The sequence below is a fragment of the Oratosquilla oratoria genome, chromosome 18 (assembly GCF_046742065.1).
Source record: "Oratosquilla oratoria isolate Oo_2021 chromosome 18, ASM4674206v1, whole genome shotgun sequence".
Classification (NCBI taxonomy): domain Eukaryota; kingdom Metazoa; phylum Arthropoda; class Malacostraca; order Stomatopoda; family Squillidae; genus Oratosquilla; species Oratosquilla oratoria.
In genome coordinates this window covers 48,944,196-48,955,628 of record NC_134794.1, presented here as the reverse complement: position 1 = coordinate 48,955,628, position 11,433 = coordinate 48,944,196, and the positions used below count along the sequence as shown (strand labels likewise).

At 38.9% G+C, this 11,433-nt stretch overlaps 1 protein-coding gene across 3 annotated transcripts in view; it reads right to left on the bottom strand.

The window, feature by feature from the left end:
- Positions 1-519: 519 nt before the first annotated feature.
- Positions 520-11,433, bottom strand: part of LOC143035208 (uncharacterized) — a 30,227-nt gene continuing 19,313 nt past the window's right edge. For all 3 annotated transcript variants that reach the window (XM_076201934.1, XM_076201935.1, XM_076201936.1), the window contains exons 4-7: positions 11,380-11,433; positions 7,851-7,990; positions 4,171-4,280; positions 520-915 (exon numbers count right to left, since the gene is read on the bottom strand). The exon at positions 11,380-11,433 is cut by the window's right edge and continues 139 nt beyond it. In XM_076201934.1, the coding sequence (XP_076058049.1) occupies positions 581-915; positions 4,171-4,280; positions 7,851-7,990; positions 11,380-11,433 (639 nt within the window). In that variant the 3' untranslated portion in view covers positions 520-580. The remainder of the gene's footprint in view (positions 916-4,170; positions 4,281-7,850; positions 7,991-11,379) is intronic.

Here is an 11,433-nt window from a genome sequence, read left to right as displayed (position 1 = left end):
ATTCATAATTGATACAATTTTCAATGTCAGGATTATTCAACATTGACCATTGATTTTTGCATGACATTCTGAGCAGCAAGTCCCTAGTTTCATTAATTTTCTGGTTCCAAATAACTACTAACCACCTAAAACACGGAATGGTACTGATCCTAATCTAAGATTTGAAAGCTTACAATTCATTCGCTCAATTTCATGCAATTTTCCTTCAACGCATACTTTTTCTATCCCATCAGACTAACACTTGAAGCTTCACTTCCCATGGTGATGAATAATAATGACTAAGTCAGTCTTTAAAATTGTTTTGGCTATGGCCGAGCAACTTTATTTACATTATAAAATCTAGTCTGCAAAAGGTAATAAAACTATAATTTTTCAACTACCTTGATTTACCCATTAGTGCTAAAGCCGCTGAATTAATTTTCAGATTTCTGTTCATGTTCGAACAAAACTTATCCACAAAAAGTTAGTACATTAACAGTCATGAGTATTTACTGTATAGGCACAAGAATACTTCAAAAATAATTTCAATAATAAATTTTATTTATTAATTATATACTTTATGTACATATTTCTTTGGTTATCAGCTCTTTCTTTTCTTTTCCATAAACTCTTCAAAAGTTCTCTCTTTTTCTTTTCTATTCTTGTTTCCTTTATCTTTTCTTTGCACTCTTTTATCTAAGCTGCCACTGGATGAGCATCGAACTTGTGTAGACTTGCTCTGATAGTGCCTTCCTTGCCAAAGAACTTGAGACAGATCTGAGCATTTTGGAACACCCATATTTTCCTGTGGGTCCTCCATGTTCCCATTTACTATATTAAGATCCTTTTTATAGTCTTTCACAATGTCAGAGAAATTTCCGATGTTGAACTTTGGAGTTTTCTTCAATCTGTTTTTGGGTTTCAATCCTTTTGCAACTGAGGTGAAAATAAAAGAACTGTGAGCCTCTGTCCTTAATTCTATTAAATCTTAATTCTATTAAATAGGAGGGGTAGTGAGTAATGGGATGAAGTGAGGAGGGCAGTAGAAGAGAAGTAAGCATTCAGGGACTGGTTGCAAAGAAAGGCAAGAGAAACATAGGAGAGGTATAATGAAAAAAAAAGAAGAAAAGCAAAACAAAAGATAAAGGAGACAAAAGATAGATCAAATATAAAATGGGGGAGGAGTATGATAGAAAATTTTGGAAGTAATAAAAAGATGTTTTGGAAGGTAGTTAAAAGAAGAAGGGGAGATGAATCAAGTAGAGAAGAAGAGGTAAAAGATGCAGATGGAGAGATGTTAACAGAACAGGCAGTAAGGGGAATGTGGGCAGAGTATTTTAGAGAGCTGTTGAATGTGGAGGAGGATAGAAAGGGATTGGTGGTAGCAGTGGGAGCCGTTAAGATGATGATAGTGATGGGAGACAAGAAATAAGAAAAGATGAGGTGAAAGTAGTTTTGAAAATGATGAGAACAGGTAAGGCACTTGGGTTAGAAGGATGTCAACAAGTGTCTTAAGAAGAGATGTACAGTTATAGTGAACTGGCTAGTGTGTATCTAAGGGAGGGTAGAGTGCCTGAGGACTGGAAGAGTGCCTGTATAGTTCCACTTTACTAGGGAAAAGGAGACAAATGTGAGTGTAGTACTTTCGGAGGGACCAGTTTGTTGAGTGTAGTTGGGAAGGCATATGGGGCAGTTTTAATTAAGAGGAATTAGAAGAAGAACAGAGGGGAGTCATTGGTGAGGAATAGGGTGGGTTCAGGAAAGGTAGGGGTTGCATGGATCAGATTTTTGTGCTAAGGCAGATATGTGAGAAAGCTTTAGGAAAAGGTAAGGATGTTTTTTGGGTCTTTATGGATTTGGAAAAGGCTTATGACAGGGGAGATGGAAAGGCACTGTGGGAGGATTTGCAGATATATGGGATTGGGGGAAAGCTGTTAAGGGCAGTAAAGAGTTTTTACAAGAGTAATAGAGCCTGTGTTAAAACTGGAAATGGAGAGAATGAGTGGTTTGAGGTAAAGGTGGGACAGCAACAGGGATGTGTCATGTGACCATGGCTGTTCAATATGTACATGGAAGGGGTAGTGTGGAAGGTAAATGTGAAGGTAATGGGCAGGGGACTGAAGATGGCTAAAAAAAATTGAGAAAAGTGGGAGATGAGCCTGTTGTTGTTTGCTGATGACACTGGCTTGTGGCAGGGTCAAAGGAGGGATTAAGGGAGTTAGTGACAAATTTATGACATGCAATAGGAGAAAGTTGAAGGTAAATGTGGGTAAAAGTAAAGTGATGAGATGTATAAAGGGAGAGGATGGCATGGAGCTGGAAGTCTTAAAGGAGAGAGGCTGGAGGAAGTGGATAGCTTTAAGTATTTGGGGTTGCATGTGGCAAGAAAGGGAGGAGTGGAGGTGGAAGTAAATTGTAGATTGAGAGAAGCAAGTGAATACCTTGGGGGATTAAAAAGTGTAATGAGAAATAGGCATTTGGGAATGGATGCAAAGAGGAGATTATATGAAGGGGTGATTGTGCTGACAGCACTGTATGGGGCAGAGACATGGAATTTAAGAGAGGCAGAGAGAAGTTTAAATGTGTTTGAGATGAAATGTCTAAGAAGTATGGGAGGGATTATAAGGTTGGGTAGAGTGAGAAACAGGGAAGTGAAGAAGAGAGCTGGAGTGGAAAAGGAGATGACAGACAGGGCTGATGAAAGAGTACTGGGATGGTTTAGACATATGGAAAGAATGAGTGAAGAAAGATTAGTAAAAAAAGGTCTGGAAGACAGAGGTGGAGGAGTGAACTTGAGGGGATGACCAAGGGTAAGATGGATGGATGGAATGAAAGGGGCTTTGAGAAAGAAGGGAATGTCTGCTGAGCAAGGATGGGAGAAGGCAGGACATTGACTGTGTATAGATGATACTATGAAGTAAGGGAGGGGGTGGGGGTCAGGCATTGGTTATATATGAATGATATTTTGATGCAGCCTGAAAGAATTTCTCCCTGTCATCTATCTTTCTGCATGAGGGGACAATGAGGGGGGGGTAGGCACCAATTAAGTGAAGTGGCCTTCCTGTGGATGTACTGTGTTTTGCTGCATTGTTTCTGACCCTAGGGCAGCGGATGGGCCATATGGATGACCCGTCATCCATGAGGAGCGAGCTAAGATGGGAGGGAGGAATGGGTGGTGGATGAGAGTGGAATGGATGGGAGTGTTACTTGTCTTTTGACTTGGCTACCTCTCTGGTAAGGGAGTAAAAAGCCCTTGGTATATAGATACAGAGTCCTTAATTCTATCTTAATCTATGAAAATAATAATTTCATGAGAAATACAACATTTTGTATAAACTTACATTTTCTATATATATCATTTTTTATTCTTTTATTCAACACTAAGAAACTAATGGTAAGAACTTGATTATGGTGGTCATGCAAGATGGTTAACCAAGCTATCCATTTCTAAGAACTGTCAACCCCTTCACCTCCATCAGAAAATGCAGCCTTGAGGACCTGACACCCGTTTTCTGGACTGAGCCCAAGATCTCATCAACTTTATCCATATTTCTTCCATCTTTTCACACATTAACAACTGACAACCACTGACTAATCCCCTCCTCCCACTGTTTTCAACTGATGACACAGAAACAGTCCTACACCAATACAACACAAACAGCAATCCAAAGATTTTTCCCAAAGAGATTTGTGTGAAAGTCCCAAGGACCATTACCAGCCACTGTAGGGCTGTGGGTTTGCAGTCAATGAAACCCAAGGCAATGATTATTATCATTATAATTTACCACAGAAGCTCACTGGCAAAGCAGGTTAAGCATCATTACTTGTGGTGAAGGTCACGAGGATGGTGGTTCGAACCCTGCCACCACCAAAACTGAACCAAGGGCATGGTTCATTAAATTCCATGCTACAAAGTCCTCTGTAAGGGGCACTGTCCTAGCCTCCTAATAGGGGGGGGGAGAGTTTGTGATGTTAAATTATATCATCACTATTTATCATAACCCATAGGCGTGTTATTGCTATTGAGAGTTCTAGTCTTCAAATGCCCAATTCACACACACAATATTTACATCGACTATAATAACCGACGATTTTAATTAGCTGAGAAAAAACACTACGAAGAGTTATTACCTTCAAGTAATTTTTTTGCCATGAGAGCACACAAGAAAAGGAAAATCCATCTGAACTTACCATATATATCCTCCTCTCCTTCAAATTTTAAGCCTTCTAGCCTCTTAAGAACTTGATCTGGTATTTCAGTGGAAGTGAGAGCTGATGATACCATTCCTGCTCTGTTTCGGCTAGAAACAAAATGGCAAAAGTTTAAGTACCTACAAACAACAACAAATAAAGTATTAAGAATAATAACTATCTACATACCAAGGGCTTCTTCCCCCTTATATGGAGGGTAGCCAAGTCAAAGGCTCACATCCATTCCCTCCCATCCACCACCATTGTTTCCCTCTCATCTTGGCTTCTCATGGATGAAAGGTCATCCCTGTCACATGCTTACTGCCCTGTATAATAACTGGATATACTAAAATGATATCAACAGAACATCTACACCCACTCAAGTCACTTACTAGATTTCCATTAGTCTGAGTTTCTTCCCACAATCTCTCTCCGCACTTTTCTGCCCATGTTTTTCTCTTTGCTCTCTACTTGTTCTTAGTTTTCTTCTCTTTTTTCTAATACTTATCTTATGCCTTCCATCCACTTTCTCCTGGACCTCCCATCTGGCCTTTTCCCCCATTTTCTGCCTCAAAGACAACCTCCCATCCCCCATTCTCTGCATGCATCCATACCATCTCAATCTATTCCTTTCAGCTACATCAAATGTGCTCCATTTATGCTCTAAAACTAAAAAATTTCCCAAAGAATTGCACACTGATAGGTATAAAATTCTATGCAATATCCCTTAAACTCATTCATGCCTCATATCAAATTACATACACAGCCCACCAAATGCAACATAAAAATAACTCCAGTAGTACTCTACTCAAAAATCTACAGCATCCTACTCCAAGTATCCCCACAATATATCTATACAAAAACACACACACACTCAGGTCACAAGACAAGCACTCCTTAAGTCTGCCAGGTCCTATACTTCACCAAAATCTCCCAGAAATCAACACAGCAGAGAAATAATTTCCAAGACAGGAAAGAACTGCACTGTTATATCTATCTACCTGTATATCAAAGGCTTCTTCCCCCTTATAATGGAGGTTGCCAAGTCAAAGGCACACACCCAGTCCCATCCATTCCACTCCCCCCCCCCCCATCCTTTCCTCCCTCTCACCTTAGCTCATTTTGGATGAAGGATCATCCCTGTCTCATGCCCACTGCCCTGGGTCAGAGGCAATGGAACACGATACAGTACATCCACAGTAAGGCCATTTCATTTAATCAGCAAACCCCTGTCCTCTTCAGAGAAAAATAGAGAAGACAGGGAGAAATCCCATCAGGCTGTGCCAAAGTATCATCCATACACTGCTATATCTACATTTAGATTATCAACCCCACAGTAAGACAGAATCAACAGAATAATGGCCTGGCAACAAACATCAATTGCCTTAGAAGCACCCATCATACATATAACACAAAGCACATACTATGTTGTCCTACATTCACTCTTTCCAGACAACACAAAATCTCTTCACTGAATGACTTCTGGGCTGAATACCGTATATACTCGTCTATAGGTCGAAATCTTAAGGAAAGTTTTTTAGGCCAAAACCTAGGGGTCGACCTATACACAAGTAATAATTTTGTTAGGTTGAAATCCAGACATGACAAGAAAGGCTAGGAAGAACTCTTACCTTTTCTTTAGGTTCAGAAATCAAAATATTTACCTACTAGTTACTACCAGTAAACAATGGGGACATAAAATACACGGTACGTACCAAAACATGTGAAACTTCTTCTAGATACGGTAACCCCATACGGAATACGATAAACACCGGCTTTGGTGCCCGGTGTTTGGTTGTTGTGTATTTTCGTCTTCGTGATGTCTTTTATCGTCCTGCTTGTCTGGCACACTACTTCCAAATTGGTGGTTCTTAAAATATGTGTCAGGTGGGTAGCAACATTGCTGGTTGGCAACATGAGACGTCTTGTTGTGCTGTCCTGCTGCACAAGACGTCTCGTGTTGCCAACCATATTTTAAGAACCACCAATTTGGAAGTAGTGTGCCAGACAAGCAGGACGATAAAAGACATCACGAAGACGAAAATACACAACAACCAAACACCGGGCACCAAAGCTGGTGTTTATCGTATTCCATGATCAGGATGTGATAAAGTTTACATCGGAGAAACGTCATGCAAACTGAATACACGAATACGTGAACACCGTTCCGACGTCAGGCATGATGTCACCACCAATGCATGTGTGACACATAGAAACAAGGAAAACCATCTTATGGACTGGAAGAATGCAGAGCTGCTCATACGAGAACCAGACAAAATCCGCAGGAAGTGTTTAGAAGCAGCGATCATTCAAGGAACGAACACTATTGAACAAAATAGGGGCATGTTCAACATCTCGCCCCACATAATTCCCCTAATACCCATGGCCAGCAATTTTTTTTTTTTATTTTTTTTTTTTTTTTTTTTTTTTTTTTTTTTTTTTTTTTTTTTTTTTTTTTTTTTTTATTTATTTAAACCACCCTTTGTGAACATTTTGCCCACGGACGTTTGGGCCAGCATTCTCAACCTTTCCCAGTGTTCAATCCCCCTCCTCCTCTCCCTTCCCCCTACTTCTTTTCTCTCCCCGTTCTCTCCTTTCCCCTTATTTAATCTCAAGCATATGTATCTCAACTTGTACTTGAAAAGGCTGTAATAAGTGAAATGTCGAACAAATAAAGGCTCCATCCTCATATGGTGTTTAATTCGTCAGTCTTGTCGGCAACTGCTACTTTCATGAAAAAAAAAAAACTTGGTAATCTGTTCAAGTTTTTCACTCTGCTGAAATGGCAACTTCAGTGAAACTTATTAGATATCAAAATCAGTGAACTTGAAAAAACATACAGTAAACTCGTGCTTATCCGAACGCGTTTTAACCGAATAATCGCATTAACCGAACATTTTCTCAATACGGTAGCCATCGCTTCAACCGAACGTATTATGATCTCAACCAAACATTCAAACAGCCCGCCGCCTCTTCTGCCACCCCAGCGCCACCCGCAAGCTTCACCAAGTGCTCACACGGTGGCAGCACACTCCATGTTTACACCTGATCGGCTGTTTATACTCTATAGAATATGTTTATGAACTATTATAAGCATTTCCATGTGTATGTTAAGTTTACAGGTACGAATATTGCAGACGACATTACCGCATAAAACTCTACAGGAATGAAAAATACAAAGTCGGATTAACCGAACATTTCGGTTAATCGGACATTTCTAATCCCCCTTGGAGTTCGGATAAGTGAAAGTTTACTGTACACCAAAATACATCAGAATTAATGAAGTGAAAAACCATAATAATCAATTGCTATACCAGGCAAGCCACGCCACTTCAAAGCATTAAGACAGTGGAATGCTTACGGCACCAAAACAAAAACAAGCCACTCGACCTATACATGAGGTATATGGAAAATTCCAGATTTTTTGCCAAAAATGGGGGGGTCGACCTTTACACGAGATCGTCCTATAGACGAGTATATACGATAGATGGCTGTGACCAGTTTCCTGGGTTCCTGGAGGTTGCAGATTTCTTCCAAGAAAGAACTGAGGCAACAAATTCAGGCAGTATGGTTCTTATGGATTGCTACAGCTAAACAATTCTAAACTACATATACACATTGCTAACAAGGAGTACTGTATGATTTAAAGAAAAGAAAAAAATCTAAACCCTTTAACTCACCCTTGACCAATAGTATCTTCAATTAAAGCTGCACTACCCAGCTTTCCATTTGTGTACTTCTTCCAGTTGCGAACAACTGCTCGATCATGCCTTTCCACATCACTTTCAGTCCTCGGGAACCATTTGGCTTTTAGTAACTTCTGCAAAATAATACGATATACAATTAGTATGGAAATATCAAATTTACACTTTTTTCTGTATGGTAAGGATACTTATAGCCACCACATTACTACTCATATCTAGTTACATAAGTGTGTGCCTTTCTGCATTGCTTTTCACCCAAATTGTTTGATGTGGTACAAGGCAACACTTCATCTCAAAAGCACTGAGACAGGATGTGGATGAGTATTTTAACTTGTCCACCCACTTATATGAGTGAAAGGGCTTATGCGTGTGTGTATTTATTTACCTAGTTGTATTTACCTAGTTGTATTTTGCAGGAAGGGGAGCTACGCTCGTGGTGTCCCGCCTTTGTATCTCGGAGTGTCTAGTTTGCTCTTAAACTCATGAATGTTTTTTGTGCACACTATTTCATTGTCCAGTTTGTTACAAGTGTCCACCACTCTATGTGGAAAACTGTTTTTCTTCAGATTTCTTCTGAAGCTATGTTTTTTATTTTCTTTCCATGTCCTCTTGTGCTTCTCTTGTCTTGTCTTGGCACTAATGCACTGTTTCCTAATTTTAAGGTCCGGACTCACTAGAACTCCCAAGTCTCTCTCGCACTCAGTTTTTTCTAAAAACGTGTTATCTAAGCTGTATCTATTTTCGGGGTTGTGTAGCCCTACATTTAGCATGTTACACTTAGAGATATTGAAGGTCATTTGCCATTTCACCGACCTTGTGAACAATTTGTTAAGATCATCCTGTAGAATCTGTGTGTCATCTCCTGACCTAATTAGGTGTCCTATTTTAATGTCATCCGCAAACTTACTAATATCACTATTTATCCCATCATCTAAGTTGTTTATGTACATAATGAACAACAAGGGAAACAAAACCGAGCCCTGGGGAACCCCACTAATAACACTGCCCCATCTGGATTTTACTCCATTTATGGTGACCCACAGTTTTCTGTTACTAAACCAAGCTCTAATCCATTCTAACACTTTTCCTCCTATGCCATGGGCTTTGATTTTATTTAGTCTCTGGTGTGGCACCTTGTCAAATGCTTTGCTAAAGTCAAGGTAAATCAGATTGTAATTATCATTGTTATCTGACGCCTTATATATTTTAGTGTAAAAGGATAGAAGATTAGTCACACATGACTTACCCTTGGAGAAACCATACTGTGTCTCATGAATTAAATTATGTCTCTTGATGTGTTCTCCGAGTCTATTTACTATTATTGTTTCAAGCATTTTACCTATAACCTATGTCAAACTGATTGGCCTGTAGTTGCATATAGACGATTTATCCCCCTTCTTAAAAACAGGAACAACATTTGCCTGCCCCCAAGCAGTAGGAACAAAACCAGTGTCTACCAATTTATTGAATATTTCAGTTAACTGGTCACAGATTTCAAATATACACTCCTGAAGCACTCATGGAAAAATTTTGTCTGGACCCAAGGATTTTATAGCTCTAAGTCTTTCTATCTGCTTGACTACTTCTACTTTACTAATGCTGATATTAGATAGTCTACTTACTTCATCCCCATTGAAAATTGGATCACAGTCAGGTACCTCATCTAATCTCTCATTAGTAAACACAGAGAGAAAATATTTGTTAAACTCCTCACTTATTTTTTCCTCCGATTCTATCATGGCATTTTCATAGTTTTTAATTGGACCTATTCTTTCTTTATTTTTTGTTCTACAGAGATGAAAGAAACCCTTAGGGTTAGATCTTGCTTGACTGGCAACCTCAATTTCATAGTCATATTTCAATGTACGTGTATTCTTTTTAACCAGCTTTGCCATTTCATTTTATCTTGATCTAAGGTGTGTTTCCCCATTTTTTTTATTTTTACAGAAAGTCCTCTTTTCATTCCGATCTCATGTTTCAGTCTGTCCGTCATCCATTTGGGAGTACAGTATTACTATTCTTCCGTATTGACTTCAGGGGGATAAATGTATTTTGTGCATTAATAATTAAATCAGTTAGATTGCTATTCATTTCATCCAAATCACTGACCTGGCTATTTATCCCCCGCCCCCAAGTGACCTGACCCAAGGTATGCATATTACCCTCCATGACCCAACCCTTGGTCATGACCTGACCCCTGGTCATGTCCCAACTCTTGACCTCACAGGTCATGGCCGAATCATCCGCATGATATTTCATATTCAATTTCAATTAGGTTTTTATCTTATCAAAACTGGCTCTCCTGAAGTCTGGTACTTGGACATTACTCGTACTTTTTATTCCTTCAAAATAATATTAAATCTTATTTCTTGATGATCACTAGAGCCTAGACTATCTCCCACTTTTCTGTTACTCATTTGGTGCTCATTATTAGTTAAAAGTAAGTCCAGAGTATTTTCTCCCCTTGCAGGATCGGTAATCATTTGTTTTAGGAAATTATCCTGCACCACATCTAAGAATTGTTTTGCTTCCTGATCTACTAAAATTTCCCAGTCAATGTTTCTATAATTTAAATCTCCAACCTTATAACCCCCTACCATACTTCTCAGACATTTCATCTGAAACGCATTTAAACTTTTCTTCTCTGTCACTCTTAAATTCCAAATCTCTGTCCCATACAGTGCTGTCAGCACAATCACCCATTCAACTATTTTGTTTACATGTTTGTCTGGTGTCATGTCATTTGAAATTATCACTCTTTCTGAATTTACTTTAATAAATTCTTTTGTTCCAATTTTGTATTTACTGGATATTCTATTTCTGCTTTTTCCAAATTCCATTATACTACATTTTTTAATGTTGAAATTTACTTCACTCTTTTTACTCCAATTCCAGACTTTATTCAGATCTCCCTGAAAAGATTTACAGTCTTCTTCGTAACTCACTCTCTTCAATAGTTTTGCATCATCTGCAAAACAGTTTATATAGCATTTAATTCCTTCATTCATGTCATTTATATGTGTGTGTGTGTGTGTATTTACCTAGTTGTATCTTACGGGAAGGAGAGCTATGCTCATGGTGTCCCGTCTCTGTATCTCACCATATCTAATTTGCTCTTAAATTCTTGTGTTGTTTTTGTGCACACTATTGTTTCATCTAGTATGTTCCATACATCCACCATTCTATGGGGAAAGCTGTTTTTTCATGTCTCTTCTATAACTGTCTTTTTTGAGTTTCTTTCCATGTCCTCTTGTGTTTCTCTTATCCCAATTTAGTAAATAGTCTCTATCAAGGACTGCTACACCTTTCATAATTCTGTAGATGGTCAACAAGCCACCTCTTTCTCTTCTTTGTTCCAGAGTAGGTGTGTGTGTGTGTCTGTGTTTACCTATTTGTTACACACAGGACAGGAGCAACACTCACTAGGTCTTGTTTCCTATGTCTGAGTGTGTCAAACATAAAGCTTCAGAAGTAACAAACACCATATATACAAAGAAGATCTTACCTTAGCTCCCTCTGTAGACACTGGGAATGTCACAGAAAGATGTTCTGGGGTCCA